At 37.9% G+C, this 16,732-nt stretch overlaps 1 protein-coding gene across 5 annotated transcripts in view; it reads left to right on the top strand.

Moving 5' to 3' along the window:
- The window catches only part of EPS15L1 (epidermal growth factor receptor pathway substrate 15 like 1), a 40,915-nt gene extending 29,565 nt beyond the window's left edge, over window positions 1-11,350 (top strand). For 4 of the 5 annotated variants that reach the window (XM_084221150.1, XM_084221149.1, XM_084221148.1 and 1 more), the window contains 2 exons: window positions 6,252-6,457; window positions 10,981-11,350. In XM_084221150.1, coding sequence (XP_084077276.1) covers window positions 6,252-6,457; window positions 10,981-11,127 — 353 coding nt within the window. In that variant the 3' untranslated portion in view covers window positions 11,128-11,350. Of the gene's footprint in view, window positions 1-6,251; window positions 6,753-10,980 lie in introns of those variants that run through there. The other variant, XM_084221151.1, reaches the window with a different exon arrangement.
- Window positions 11,351-16,732: the final 5,382 nt, after the last annotated feature.

The raw sequence follows: 16,732 nt of genomic DNA, 5'->3' as shown, positions 1-16,732 counted from the left end.
ACTTATGGAGGGGTCTAAAAGAGCTGTTCTGATGGCACTTTGACCTCCAAGCTTTAGCGGTTAGATACCCAGATAATCGCACATATGCAGATGTGTTCCAGGTTTCCCTGGACCAAGATTGTCCAAGTGAAAGTTTTAGATTCACTCTCTGTGGGTGTCTTTTGTACCCCTGGGACCATTTCAGAAGCCTCTTGCTCCTTCTGTGTGTAACCAGCTGCTGACCCAGCTCAGGGCAGTGCAGGCAGTGTTTGTGCAGCTTCTGCTGCTCCCTTCCTTTCTGTTTGATGCTTCCTCCTCCTTCATGCCAACGATAAATATAGTTCTTTTTTGTATGTGTCACTTCTCTAAATTAAAGGCATTTTATGGTTTGACTGTTTTTGCAATTTTAGACTTATTTCTCATCTTTAAGGCAGCCCAAGAGCACGGGCAGTGCACATTGACCTTGTGTTGACACTTTCAGTGAGGTAAAGAAGGCTTAGATCTTTGCTACTTCTTGAGTTGGACATATAAATGGGTTTTAGTAGTTTATTTGCCTAAGATGTGTCTTCAGTGTCTCAACTAGATAAAAATTCAGACTTTACAATTGGTTCAGTATCTTCCTTATAAATGCAGGCCAAAGTCTGTATGCTTTGTCTTGTGCGCTTACTGAGTTCAGTTCTTGAAAGAAAATGATGTCTTGATGTTGTGAATACTTAGGGTTAAAGCATCATGTTTTTGTGGGCTTTTTTTTTTTCTTTTTACTGGCACCATGTACAGTGTTCCCATGTAGAAATTTGCTCTATGTATTTAGTCAGATAAATTTTGAAAGAAAGAAGCCATGTTAGGTATAATGGATATAATTAGGAGTTAGGAACAAAAGAAAGGATTGTGTTAATCAGAAAAAAATAATGTAATATAATTCCCTTGATTTAATGTAGATTTAACTCTAAATTATGTGGATTTATTGAAGTTGTGTGTATCAGTCATTTGATCTAGAGCGGGGTGTATAGAGTTCTATTCTTTACTCATTGTGAGATGAGAGGAGTACTGGGATATTTATTTGTGCATGATGCCACACACCTGTTTCCTTAGAACTTCTTCAGCACCCAGAGTTATTCACAAGTACCCTGGTGCCTGTTTACCTTTATTTTTTTTCCCCTCATCTGTAGCCAAGAGTGAGAAAATCAGCCTCAAAGTTGTGACTGACCGGAAAAGTTTTGTTTGTTTTTCATGCCTTCTAGAAGACCTGACAGTTGCATTAGAGCACAGGCATCCCTTGTTGTGTAGGATAAATGACTCATGGGTGGAGCACCTGCCTGGCCACAAGCTAAAAATTCCATTCACGCTTTGATTCTCTTGTTTATGCTGGCCTCTCAGAGTAAAGATATTTCAGTAGTGATGGTTGAAAGAGGTTGTCCAGAAGCTGTTTCAGAGCTTGTTGGGCTGAACATGTAACGATTTCTCACCTTTCAAGAAGTTTGTAGATTGTCAGAATGTTTCTCTTAAGCAGAAGTTTTCGGTGAACTCAAGGTGCAAACTTTGCAAATATTAAGCAAAAACAGTTCTGAGGGGGTTTTGCAAGGGAAAACTTCTCCCTTCTGTTACAAAAAACATGTTGTGATTTTTTGCAAAGAACATTATCAAATAGTTGAGTTTGCAATAGCCTTTGTTGAAGACAAACACCTCCAAGTGTTCTGCAGAAAATTCAGTTTAATGTAACTAACCTTCAGGCAAAGTTTGAAACTAGTAATCATTTTTTCTGTGAGTTCAGTTTATGAAGATTTTACTCTGCATCACTGGAGGAGCTGGATAATTTTAACAGGATGGTAGAAAACATGCTGAGTAAGTTGGGAATGAGATGTAAATTTGGTAAACTGCCAAGAGAAAGATGTGCTGGGACGTACCTGAGGCTTCTTCTGCCATGAGAAAAAATAGGAGAGGTGGAAGTCCTGTGATTATATGCTCAGGTATAATCACAGGTATGGCCTTACCTTATCACTCCTTATCCTCTGCAACAAAACTCTGACTTCTTAAAGGCTATTCTTCCGTTTAGAAAGTATCCTGGAAATGAACCCTTGTTTAGTGAAAGTTTAAAGTTGTGTCATTTCCACTCTCTCCTGTTTGCCCATGAGCATGATCCATCTAGGCTTCAAAGCCAGGAAAAATGCTGCTTCTCATCATTTAGCAAGATCCTCTTCTAAGCAGAAAGTCAGGCCCAGCATTGAAACATAGAATATTGAGACAGTTCTAAACATTTCACTTTGTTATCAATATCTTCTAATTCAATAAGATAAATTTTGTGTTTACATCCTACCAGTGAGGTTATATTTACTTTGAAATATAGATCTCAGCCCTCCAAACTCAAGTTTGCTGTGGGGTATGAAATTAGATAAGCCCTTTGTATGGGTGGAGTTCACTCTAAGTAACTGTGGTAAACCATTTTGTTCATCATCTCTTTTTGCTGAAGTGAGTCCTCGGTGTGGTTTGGGTGCACCACTTGGGTAACTGCTGAAACTGCTGTGGTTTCAGAATAGGACCTGTTTTGCTTTTTTCTGAACTTTTTTCCCCTGAAACTATTAGCAGAAAAATCAAATAAGGGTTACAACTGTTTGCCTGCCATACCTCAGAACAGTGAGCAGAGTCATATACAAATGCAACATTTTCCAGCAAATGATTAATGCAATCTCAGTAATGATTATATTTTGCAGTATGGCAGTTTTACCAATGTCCATCAGTACAGCTGGTAACCTTTTACTGTGGTTTGGGAACTTTTGCTTTATGTTGTGGAAAGCACATTCTTGACACACTAAACATGGGACTACAAAAATCTTTGTGTAGTTAAGATGGAAGGCTTACACTTGCTGTAAGTAAGACATCAGAAAGATAATGCTGGTGTTGTTCTTACTAATTTGTGGCTAATAAATGAGTAAATTTGAACATCTAACTGAACCAAACAAACTTCTGCCAGGCCTCAAAACCATTTTTGCAGAGTGTGGCAGGATAATACAAACTGTGAACAATATAGAAAGGGCACTAAAAGAGGACTTTGGACTTGGAGTTGGACTTGATGGTCCTTGTGGATCATCAGCCTTGTGGTTGATGTATTCAGAGTAGGTGCTGCCCTTAAAATCGCTCTGCAAAAATAAACCTGATTGCATAAGTGTTTCCCTCTCACTTTTTTTTTTCAAAATAGAAAAATTACCACCCTATTCTATTCTTTAACATCTAAAAATCTGAAGAAAATGGCACTCAGTGTGTAAAATGAAAGCTTTCAATATCATTAGCAGTAGCTCTCATTATATGGTGACATTTCCTCTACAACAAAGTGATTCTTTGTGATCTTTTGTGAAGATGAAGCACGAGAAACCCTGATGCTCTGTGCAGGTTCAAAACCACCCGGGGCTTTGTGCAAAAACCTTAAACAGGCCACCCAGAAAAACCAGTCTTGCTGAACAAATACGTTGCAAACCCAGCATTTGTGTTAACAGTCACCAATTCCACAAAGTGGTTTCGCTAGCAGAAGATTTAACCTAAGAAAAAAGCAGTTTAAAATGGGTCAGTTTTACCTCCATCAATCCAAATTGGTTTTGGGCAATACAGGGTGAGGTATGAGGGGGAATTTCCTTACTGGTAACTGGCAATAGAGGAAGGGGAAATCACCTAGAGGGCTCTTGTTTTGCCTTGACCAAAAGTTGGAAATGCAGATACTTTAATTCTCTCTGTTATTCTCCGAGGCCAGTTTGGATTGAGCTTGGAGCAACCCAATCTAGTAGAAGGTGTCCCTGCCCATGGCAGGGGGTTAAAACTGGATGAGCTTTAAGGTACCTTCCAACCCAAACCATTCTGGAATTCTATGGCTCTAATTTAAAACAAGTTAAAAGAAGTCTCTCTTTTCTGTGGAGCATTACATACAAAATGCTGAATTGCTCATCCCTTGCCAGGCTTGCATGTCCCCTGGCATGGGATGGCTGTGGCAGTGGTGAGATCTGGAGGCCAGCAGGGTGGAAGTGCAACACATCATTCCAGAGAGCAAAACATGCCCTGTGGAAGGGCAAGTGGGTGAGGGAGGGCCTCTGCTTGTGAGAACAATTTCCTGTGTAGTCTGTCGCTCCTTCCATGAAGGACAAAGCACTGGCCTGACCTGCCTCTCTTTAGGAGTCACACGGCTCACTGCTGCCATGCGGATCTGTATGTCCATGTTGCAGATGTTATCCATGTACTGAACCTTGGAAAATAGTGCTGGGCTGAGCTTTAAGAGATCTCCTTCACCTTCGAGCTTCAAGGCAACTGAACCAGTGCTATTTCTAGAAACTTTCTCAAACCTCGTGGATGTGTTGATAGAATGTCTCCCAGAGCAATGGTCATGGCCCCAAGGCTGCCAGGGCTCAAGGACCATTTGGACAACACTCTCAGGCACAGGGTGGGATTGTTGTGGTGGCTGTGCAGGGCCAGGGGTTGGACTGGATGATCCCTGAGGGTCTCTTCCAACTCAGGATGTTCTCTGATTCTGTGAATGTTCCCTGGGCAGTCTGGAGTATCCTTAAGTTTTGAAAATGTTGTGGATTTTCTGATGTGAATCTCTTTTGGTCCTGTCTAAATCCATTCACCTTTTCCGTGATGGAAGACTTGCAGGACCATGATCAAGTTCCCCTCAAACACTGTCAGGACTAAACAAATCCAGTTCTATCTCCTACTGCATGTGCCTTGTTTTCCATGTCTCTCTCTGTCTGCTTGCTCAGCTGGGGACTTGCTTGCTTCCCACTTTGCATGCAGCTCAATGCCTGCCAGTGGTGCCTGTATTGCACCTGAGTCTGACGTTGACACTGCACTGATGCGAGTCTGTGTGATTTCCTCAGCTCCATGAAAACCTGATTCCCTCAGTTCCCTGGATACCAAATTCCTTCAGCTTCCTGTCCACACACACCTCTGACTTTGGGGAATAGAGGCCAGCTGAGTACAAGGGAGAATGGCTTTTGGCTGGCCCTGGGGCAGGAGAGGCTGAGCTGGGATTTGCTGGAAGTTTCTGGATAGGTCATTTATTCAGTGCAAGTTTGCTGTTCTTTATTTCCCTTTGATAAAAGTATTTCCACACATCTGAGCATATATTCTGAAGTTCATGAGCATGTACCAAAGTACTTTCTGAAAAGCTCCCAGGCTATGACTTAGATGTGCCGAAAACACTCTGAAGTTTGGGGTTTGAATCCATTTTCTGTGCTTTCCTAGTATGTATATCATAATGGGAATGAATGATAAGACTCCTGTTAAATTATAGTTCAAATAATTGGATATTTCAAAGCAGCTCTATTGCTACAAATAATATATGAAATTCAGGTTATTATGCAGAAAGTTGTAAGTATTGGTTTATTTTAAGAATGTTTCCAGATTTTCCTTTTTCAAGTACATATTGCAATTAAGAATGTTCACCCAAGAAATATTTCCCCCAGAAGCTGGACAAATACTTCTCAGAAGCAATCTTTTTTTTTTTTTTTTAGGTGGGGCAGGAGGGGGAGAAATATATTTATCTGTTTACTTACTTGACCTCACAAAATAGTCTTTTGGCAAGGGGAATTAAAAATCAACCCTTGATGCTTTAATTGCAACAAATTAAGTATACACATAATATTTATGAGCATACACAATAATTCCTGTGATGATTTGTTGTTGGGGTGGAATATAAGAACAGTCACCTACAAAAGGTGAGTTGTGGAGCAAACACCACAGAGAGAGGTGATTTCTTAATCAGCCTCCTTTTCTTTGTGTACCTGGTGGTAGAAGGATGAACCAATTCCAGGAAAAATGCAGAATGCAGGCATTCTATAAAGTGACAGCTAAGTTACTCTTTAATCCTATTTAACGTGACTTTTCTTTAGTGATACATGTTTCTTTATTTTGTCTTCTATATAACATCAAGCTTAAACTTGAAATATCTCTAATCCTGGAAAATCAAAGTCATACTTGTCAATTTTTTTCTGACCAACTGTCTTTATAATGGGTTTCATCATTTAAAATTTTGATGGTATTAATATTTTGGTATGTATAAATAGATAAATCCACTTAAATAAAACAACTGTTTTAGATGATTTGCACTGAGAAATGAATGCCATTATATTGGGTTAAATTTTCACCCACCCCAGGAATGATGGATGATGCTTAAGTGTATCAGTACAGTTTCCTGTTTCAGGGCTTTGCATTGTCCATGGTAAGTAACATCTCTTTTTCTCCTTTTGTTTTGTTTTGTTTGTTGTTTTTTTTTTTTCTCCTAAACTTTCCAGGTAAAAGTACTCCTGTAAGCCACCTTGGGTCTGCAGATTTTCCCAAGCCCCATGATCCATTCCAGCCATTTGGGGCTGACAGCAGTGACCTGTTTCAAAGTAAAAAGGGGTTTGGGGACCCATTTAGTGGAAAAGATCCATTTGCTCCCTCCTCTTCAAGTAAAACTTCTAAAGACTCTTCCTTGGGGTTTGCAGACTTCAGCTCTGTAAGTTAAGTTCCTTGTCTCTGAGCAAACCACTTTCTGCTCTGCTTGCAGCAATCTCTGTTGGGTTTTGTCTTACCTGCAAACCTACTGTTCCCTGGCTTCTGTCTCTCAGTACCTTCATGCTGTCCTCATTGTTTTTGTATTAATATTTCTGTAATAAAAAGGCGTTATTTCAATAAAAAAGAAGTTTCCTACTAAATTTTCAAGGGTTTACTTGCATTTAAATTATTTTAGTACAGTGTGCCTTTACTCTCAAATTCTTTGTAGCAGAATCTGTGTATTGTTTTTGTTGCATGGAGGCTATTTTGTAAATGGATTTTTGGGAGCAAATGATGTAAAGACTCAAAAACAATCGATACTGAACATTTCTCTAGCAATTTCACCATATCCTGAGAAGCAAATCCTTGAAGAGAAAGTTTCTAATAAGTACTTGTAACTGTTTGTGGAGAAAATTCTGACATGTGCTGTATATGTTGGAACGTGGTCATAGAGAGACACAGAAATTGAGACAGAAATTGAAAATTTAGCTGTTGAATTTTGTTCCTGTTACTGATGTTGTAGAAAAGACAGAGAAAACAAAATGGTAGAACAAAACAAAATTTGTAGAACCAAGACAGAAAGGTCCACACTGCACTCCAGAAGACAGTCCCAGAAGGTTTGAAAACAAAGCCAGGTCCCCATTCAATTAAAAATACTGGGGTTTCCAAAGCCTGGCTTTGGTTTTAGTGCTGGAATTGGGAACCATTGTAAATGCAATGGTGGTGTGGTTCTTATTGCTTCCATAAGTGGATAGAATCTGTTCCATCCACAGCCTCAGGCTTCTTCCTCCTTTCACATGTTTTTGTTTTCTCATGTTGCCATGCAGTAAAATTGAACTTACTCTGTTCCTTAACGCTGCTGGACACAGGACAGTGTTTGGCAAGGGGAGATATTTAAGCTGAATCTTTCAGGTTGTTTCTTTTTAATGTTTTGGGGGTTTTTTTCCTAGATATTATTTAATATTAAATGTGTATCACTTTCCTATTTGATATTGTTAGCTGAGGTCATCTGTGCAGACTTTAGTTGGCCTCAGGGCTTTAGTTTATCACTTTTGGAACATCCAAGTTCAAGATTTGTTGTATGTTTGACCACAGCTAGTTGGATTTGCACAGTTAAATTCTGATTGTATACGAACTGGTGACATTCTTAATAAAAATAAGACACAAAACCTGCTTTATCTGAAGTTTCTTCAACAACATCTAATTTCTTCCTGCAATCAAAGACAATGGAATGGAATGACTGTTACCCAGTTGTCATCTTACTTTCCAGACTGTATTTCTTAAGTTAAATGTGGTTTACTCTGAATGATTGTATCAAATGATTAACCAAAATCTCTGATCCCAGTCCAAGTGGGTGCTCCAGGGTCAAATTTGATGTGCCATCAGGTTCTCAGCTCGGATTAACTTTAGAAGATGAGGAACAAGTAGGAAAAATGAGATAATGAGAAGTAGCCACTTAACAATTCCTGTTAAATGACATTTCATCATGTGAAATAAATTTTTAAATCAGTTTTCTGAATTAACTTCTCCTCCTGTAGGAAAAAAAAAATGAGATGTTGACTGAATTTGACTGAAAAGACAAATTTGATCCCTTTTCTCCTCAGTTCATGGGTTCTTTTCCTTTTCTATGACACAATTATGCTGCTACACTTGACAATTTCTAATCCTTCTGTATCACATTTTAAATGTGCCAGTTACCTTGAAATGATTGAGAATATTGTGCTTCTCTATGCCTCATGGTTGGGAAACTTTGTTCATAATGGAAATGAAAATCAGTTTTACTTACCGAAGATTTTTGACATCTACTTCGAATCCATGGAATCTGAGAACAGAATCATGTAGAACTGAATAATCAAACAACCTGATTTTTAATTGAAATCCTTGACTGTTCCAAGAAAGAACATGAGAACCTTCATTATATTTTAGCAGGAAAATCTGGTGCTTTTTTGACACGCTGGAAAACTCATGCACCCAGAGTTTATGTATATTTTCATTGCATCCTTAACTTTGTTGCTGTCATTAAATATGATTCATTGGAACAAAATAGTTTTTGGTAACTCAGATTTCAGGTATTTCTGGGTTCCAGCTGCAGTTTACAGAACAACAAGAACAGCCCTTTTTTTTTTTTATTTTGCCAAAAAACAGAGCAGGTAGCACTAAGCTTTTTGTCTCAGTACAAGCTGGAAATTCAGCACACACAAATCAGTGGAGCTTTTTGTGATTTGATTAGTCTTCCTGCAATCTGCTGGTTTCATCTATGCCTTGGGTCTGACTGTACTTCTGAAAAAGGAAAGGAAGGATTCAATGCAATTACATGTGACACATATTTATAAAGTCATTGAAACCTGGACTTATGCAAAAAGTTGTTATTGTATTAAATTACCTGTAAATTACCTTTTTATAGACAATCTGTGCAAGAATCTGTAGCATTAATGAACTGTTCTGTATTTATTTCACTACTCAATGGTGAGAGTTATCTCCTGAAAATTGTACTTTGTGCCAACCACTTGTAATACGGCACATCCAGATTTGTTTCCAATGAATCGCTTGCCTATTTTTCCTTTTTCTTTTTCCACTCAGCACTTTTAACTGCAAAAATATAACTTGTGTCCCATAAACAAGTTATAATTGGGACTCTCATAAACTTTGGAAGCCTTATCCTAAAATGGAATCCATAGAAGTAAAAATGGTTTCTCAGCATTAAAAAAATATCCCAAATAGTTTGACCAAAGTGTCTTATATTTCTGAAAATAGTAACCATTCATTTGCAATCCCAGCTGGATCTGCCTAATTCTTGGACTAAGCAGAGAATTCCTGTTTACATTGGTGTCTGTATTTACCTTGAAAAAAAAATCTATTTAAAATCTTTATGAGCTTTTCAATCTTACCTATCAGCTGACATTATTTAAATGAGGAATGTAGTAGGATCTCTCCATTTGAAAAGTAAAATCTCAAAAGGTGTTACACTTCTATTGTATTTCAGTAACATCAAATGCAAAGATTCTCATCTAAATTTTTGTAGCAATGAAAGCAGAGATATTGCATGAAGAAAAGTGGGGTTTTTTTTGCATCAGATCATCTCTAAAGTCATACTGGGAGAAAAGAAAAATGAGGAATGATGGGCATCCATAGACATGAATAAATTATGAGTAAATTAGACTTGGGCTTGAGTTAAAAGAAATTCAAATAGGCAGATTAATTTCAAAATACATAAAAAATAGAAATTACAGATACACTGCAGAGTGGAGCAGGAGGCTGGGGTGGGACCATCACAGTGCTTATGCAGCTAGGCAGGGTTTAGTACTGAAGCTTGCATTTTGACGTTCAGTTCAATAGTTCAGGTTGGTCGAGGCAGATGGAGCTGCAGCAGGCTGTGCTCAGAGTCGCCGTGTCCTGGGCCACAAGGAATTTTTGCAGTATACATCCAGCTGAAAGTTTTCTCCTCAAAAACCACTCAAATAATATGTTTTCCTGCACATACACAGGGAAAAAAAAAAAAAAAACCTTCAAAACAAAACAAAAACCAAAAAGCAGATTTTAGAACTGGGCTTTAATGCAAACATTTGCATGCAGCTGCTCTCATCCTCCTCCTCAGCAAATGCTAAAATTAGCTGGGAACAGATTATATTTGAGTTTGAAATTGCTATGATTTCAATAAAAAGATTTCAGATTTTGTTTAAAAAGTTCAAACCAGCAAACTTTTGCATTCAATGGTAAATACTAGGATATCATTTTGGACAAGTTCTGCTGCATTGTGCTTGTGTTTGGGGGAACCCAAACAGGTTTAGGAGCTGAATGTTATAAAGTGTGATATTTTCTTAGTGTCCTCTGCTGAAGTAAATTGGATTTGCTCACATTATTTCTTACTGGTGAAACTCTGTGTATTTTATGAACAGCAGCAGAAGCACTTTGGGTAACTTTTGATTTGGTGATGAAGCTTCCCACATGTCAGCAGTGTCCAAAATCACTTCTCAAACCCCTCCCCTTAGCAGGAACTACCACAATAAAACTCTCTTGTGCAGTTGCACAAGAATAAATAACTACTAGCTTTACCAGCTATTTATTCTTAAAAATGGTTGCAGTTGCTGTGCTTCCAAACCATTTCCTTTTTTTGTGCTTGTGGAGGGTTTTTTTGGCAGTTTTCATACCCAACTGAGCCACAGATGCAGGGACTTGCATCCCATGTGGGTTAATTTCTAGGTGGGAGGAGGAAGTAACTAAGGAAATAAACTAAGTAAGGAAGTAAAGGAAGGAGGAATTAAGGAAATAAACCAAAGGAGGAAGTGAAGGAGGAAGAAATTAAGGAAATAAAGGATGAAGTGAGGAAACCAGTGAGTGAATTTCTATGTCAATCTAGAACTGCCCTAAGCCAGCCTGGTGTACTTGAGCTGTATATTTAATAAGTCTGATTCTTTGTATTTTTTGCATAATTTCTTTGAGCTGGTTGGTAACTTTATTAATTTATTTTCCATTTTCATTTTTTAGTTTGGAAATGAGGAACAGCAGCTGGCCTGGGCGAAGAGAGAGAGTGAAAAAGCAGAGCAGGAAAGACTGGCTCGGTTGAGGAGACAAGAACAAGAAGACCTTGAGTTGGCCATTGCACTCAGTAAGGCTGACATGCCAAACTCTTAAAGAGGGTCTTGGCTTCCACCCTGTTCGAGAGAAACCTTGGAACAAAGCTTTTGTAAAAATACTAAATCCTTGGTTTATATTTGTGAAAATAATTTAAGTCACCTTCAGATCTGAACAGGACTGGCTGGTTGTGGCTGACCAGGCTCTCTGTGACTTCTCAAGTGCATAACCTGCAGGAATCACTGTATAAGCTGTATTATATATTCTAGATAAAATTTATTGCTTGTAAGAAATTTAATGTGTAATCCTAAGGTACTGAAAGTTTCTTTATCTGAAACACAAATGTTGCATAGAGTAAACTGCAGCTTGTGAATCTGCTTTTTTTATAACGTGAATTCCACTGGGTCTTTGAGGCTGCAGTATGGATTTAAAAGAAAATGCCATAAAAAGAGGATATTTATAGAATTAGCTTTCACTTGTTACATTTATTTAATAACTCATGGTAGGCTAATCAGTACTTCTTCTGCATCATCTATGTCAAAGCATAAATTCATTCGATTTTTATCCAGAAGTTGTGGCTTTTACAAAAGAATCTGACAATTTATATATGATGGATACCGTGAACTCTATAAAACAGTACAAATTTGAAGACTCTAGAAATTAGTAATTCTTCTAATTTAAACTTTTGTTTGCATTGAGTTTTAATAATTGTATACAGCTAAAAGTGGGAATTATTCCAGTGAATGGGATAAATAATTTAGCAGTTAAATTATGAAGTAAAAATTTGCTTTACTGTAGACAAACAGGATTGCAAGGTGGTGATACACATCTGGGCACTGCTTTAATGTGACATCAAGAAATGAAGTGGTGGAAAAGTTGCCATATTTGAGGAGTGCTCCCCCCTAGCACTCATTGTACCCTCATTTACTCCAACTCCCAGCACACAGAATAGGTTGTGTTAGCCAGGTGACCCTCTGGGACAGTCTCTACCTCTGCTTCTTCAATTCCACCTCTTTGGAGTTACAGATCAAGCAGCTTTAGCTGAAATGAAGCCAAGTTGAATCAGATTTTAGTAGCCAAATACACATTCACACATCAGTTCTGGCAGTACTGTCTGGGTTGGCTCTAAAATCCAGTTTGCAGGACTCAGACCAGGTAGGAACAGGTTTTATATGCACTGAATGCTTCCACCTGGAAAACACAACACAGAATGTGTTTGACATGTCATAGAAAAAATAAGTCTGTGAATTTAATTTGCTTACTAGAAATGCCTTTTCGGCTTACAGGAATTCTGAAACTTCAGTTGTGTTTGCCTTGGAATTTTCTGTCTTGTAGAGTAGGGATCTAGCACAGCGTTTTTAAACGTCCTCAGTCTTCTTTCCTGCCCTTCAATACAAAAGCTTTACATTCTGTGTTTTTACTGATGTGGCCCTTGTCTTACAACATTTTCTCTTTTTTTTTAATGTGATATTCCTTCATCATCTTCAATGCATTACTATTTTTTATGTCCTTGCCTCCTTACTTTTATTTTCATACTACAATGATAGTGCCTGCTCAGTGAATGAAAACAATCTTTCCCTGTTCTGTTGGGATTGCCTTATCCTGGATGCTTTCCTTACACAGAGGAATCAGATTGGATCTTTTTTAGCATCTTGGTAGTTTTCAGCTCTGAAACGCAGCCAGGACGTGGCATTTGTAGTCTCAAGCTTTTGTGGGGAGGTAGGTGGATGGGTGGGTGTGCAGACACACACATCTATTTGTGTTTAGGGTGTTATTTTTAGGAGTCACAACTCCCCTTTTGCTGTGTGTCTCCTGTGCAAAAGGTACTACAAATAACGTAAACCTTTTATTCTCCTCAGAAGGAGAGAAGATTTATTTCTAATACCAAAGCCAGCCATATAATGGTCTCTAATACTGCCCTTTAATGAGCCCTTTGGGATGCAATAGAAACTATTTCTAATTCTGAAGACCCTGATTTGAGATCCCTTCTCATTGCAATAATTTTTCTCTAATATATGTTTGATTATGTGATCAAACATACTAAAACACAAAAAATTCTCTCTTCTGTTGGTGTATGGAACTTGAAATCTCTGAGAGCTAACTTGTGTCTGTCTTTAGGTAACATGATAAAACTTTAGCTGTGAAAGAGCAATTTTCAAAAGCAAGTGGCTGCAAGATTCTCAGTGCAGTTATACAAACTGTACCCATGTGTAAGATCCTCCTGTTCACTTGGACCTGAGTCCTTGTGATGTCTCTTCTGCTACAATAAAATTTAGAAAATAATATCAGTTCTGGATGGGATGATGTCACTCCAGTGGGACAGGTAGATGGCTAAAGAGCTTGATGCATTTTTGAAATTCTGCGCCATAACAAGACTTTCTACTGCTTTGTCAGGGCCCTAAAACACTGACTTTATAATGCCATTTATAATTCTAGGCCAATGAGATGATGTCTTCAAGATGTCCAGCAGGGAGACAGAAATGTGAATCCAGCATTCTGTATAGTGTTAGGGCTCGTTTTTGTATTTCCTTATTGACTCTTCCTCATATTTGCTTGGACAGTAACTGCAGATCAACCAATGAACAGGGACAGAAACCAATATATTGTCTATGCACAGTATTAGATTTAGGAACCTTAAATTTACTGAAACACTCTTGATTAAAAATGTTGTCACTGCAGTAGAAGAAAACCTAGTGATTTCTTGCTGTGATTTCTTGCTTTGTATTTAATACAATTTTCCATATAGAAAGGAAAATTCCCCGCATTCTTTCCCTATGCTGTAACTCAGTGTGTACAATACCTGCACTTGCTCTTCGAGGCAAAACTTTATTGCAAGACATTGCTTTTCTTCCTCCAGACAGTGAAATTTAAAGCACAAACAGGCCTGTTACTATTTGAGCAGAGAAAATACATACAATGTAAGATATGGAAAATGTGAATACCCCCAGTGCATATACAGTGTACAGTGAGATCCATATTATTTGTGTCTATGTGTATATATACATATATATAGAGAGAGTATTGTATAATGTAATCATAGTGTGTTTATATACATGTCCACATGCTATGTTTAGTATATAGTTCCTTGTGCTGTACATAAAATATGTATATATAGTGAATATGTAGAATATTCATATATATTCTATATATTAAAGCTTGTGTGTATGTATGAATTCTGTAACCACAGATGGATACAGAATTGAATCTTTACAGAAATTCAGATTAGTTTATGGCTCTGAGAGTTTCAAAGTTCTGGTTAAAGAAAAGAGGAGAAATTATTTCTAATCAATTTGCATCAAGATTTCTTTCATTGACATGAAAAACTGTGTTCATTAGCTGTGCCAGGTGTAGGAGAACCCTGGCAGAAAGTAGTAATTATCTGCACTGGATGTAATTTCACATTCTTTGTAGTTTTTAAAGTATCCTTTTGGAATGTAGGTTCAACTGCTGATCTTGCATGTCATCTTTCTTCTCTGGGCAGAGGCAGTGAGTTTTCTTCTATGCTTGCTCATAGTTTCCCCTCTTTCCTCTTTCCTTTCTTTTCCTTTTAAAAAAATTATTTGTGGGGAGCTGTTCCCATACACACACCCCAAATAGTCACAGGCAAAGGTGACAAACATGTTTTTCTTGCTTCATTCCAGTTAGATTGGTTGCACATAATTGTCATCTGGATTCCAGTTCTGTGTTTCGTCCATTTCCACCTAAGCTTTTACCTCAGGAGGAACAAATATCCCTTGCATATTTGGCTTAGAGGAAAGAGTGGGGGTGATTCTTCTTTCTACTCAGGTAATTTATTAGCCTCTGCAGTACCTTGAGCGATCAGAGTTTAGCAGGGTTTTATGGTGGCACACATGTTTTATATGGAATATATACTACTGGATGTACTCATGGAAAGCCCTGGATTGCACAGAGCACTGAGGCACAGCAGTTAAACAGGACATACAGACAATTATTCACATTGAACCTGCCCATGCAGACAGTGCACATAGGGCACAGATGTTGAATTACCACATTGCCCCTCACAGAACTGTGTGTTCACATTTGCTTTCAGTGGTTTCCTTCAGTTACCTTCAAACCTCCCAGTCACCCTGCAATAAAAACAGATGCTCATAAAAGTCATACTTCCACAATAATGCTGTAAGAAATATTTTTTTATAGGCAACTTTTTCTTCATGGAACCTCTGCCCTCTGAGGGTCATCAGTCCTTCCCGTATCTTGTTCCATGTACTGTGCTCTCAAGTGTAGGAAGTTCCAAGCTGTGTCTATGTAAGCCTTTTTATTTTTAATTCCCATCTGTGAAATCTGTTGGCACTATTGTAGAAATCACTTTGTCATCTTATGCTCAAGGATAACACACTTTTCTTGAATTCTTCTTTTCTTGAATTCTTCTTATAATCCTTTTGGGGTTACTATTTCTTCTTTAGTGTTTCTCCATTGAGAAGAATATTTGTTCTGTAGAACCGTGGCCCAAGGAGTTTTGGTCCAAGTAGAATTGCTGCTTTCCCTTGTGTAAGAGTTTGATTTCTCCTTTCTTCTGTATTTTTTTCCTCCCTCTCAGGAATTTCATTTCTGCTTAATCCTCATTTAGAGCTGGAACTCTGTTGATGTGAATTGATCTTGCTGTTAATGATCTAATTGAATTATCTTCATATACTACTGGAACAGCCAGGTTTTTGGTTATATATTTGGTTATACATTGCATCTATGTAGACTTCACAGCAACCATCTTTTCTTAGAAAAGAATTCTGCTTGGAGTACAATGGAATCATAGAAGATTTATTTTTAGAGTAAATATGTTAACTATAATTCATTGACACACCTGTTTGATCAGTTGATATACTGCTCTTTTTACTTGAAAGATTTATAAATAAAGGCTAATTTGTTACAAAATGGAATTTTCATTTTTCCAACTTCTGCCTCTCCCTTTAAATTTCAAAGGAAAACTCCTCGTGACTGTGGTTCCTTCTGCTGTTGCAAGTGCATAGTGCTTTTCTGATGTCCCTTTAAATATATCATTCTTCAGTCTGATCTGAAAAGGTGGAAACACAAAGTGAAAACTGCAGTGTTGACCTAAATCTGACTAATATCTCCAAATATGTACATTATTGTGGTTATATTTATCTTTCAAATGTTATAACAAATTGTAAGGTATTTTAATTTTAACCCATCTTCATGTGTTATATTGTTTAATATAATAAGAGAAATGTTATTGTTTAATATAATAAATGAAAGTTACTTTTTGGAGCTCTGAGATTTCAGCACTTTCTTTTTTTGTCCACAGTTTCACAAGTTTTTCTGTTAAATTTGTGAATTTTGCTTTTAAGAACAGCTCTATTCTCTGCACTGAAATATTTTTCCTGTTTGCTGGTGCCCTCTGCACTGTTTTCCCTCCTGTCCTTCCCTTTCTTCCTTGTCCCAGTCAGATTTGGGCTGAGCAGACCAGTCCCAAATCCAACACCACACCCTTCCCAAGCAGTCTGTGTGCAGCAATGCTGGATGTCCTGGCAATTTGCACTGGGAGTGGCTGGGGAGATCACTAGAGACAACCTTTGGCTGGCTGGAAAAACACACCTCACGATTGAGCTATTCCATTTACTCACTTTGACTCACTCTTCTCCCAGCTGTTCTGCTCCTGCTCACCTGGTCAAAGTCAGCAGCAGGTTGT

Source organism: Fringilla coelebs (genome assembly GCF_963513975.1).
Source record: "Fringilla coelebs genome assembly, chromosome: 24".
In the NCBI taxonomy this organism is placed as follows: domain Eukaryota; kingdom Metazoa; phylum Chordata; class Aves; order Passeriformes; family Fringillidae; genus Fringilla; species Fringilla coelebs.
This window is presented reverse-complemented; position numbering and strand designations above follow the sequence as displayed.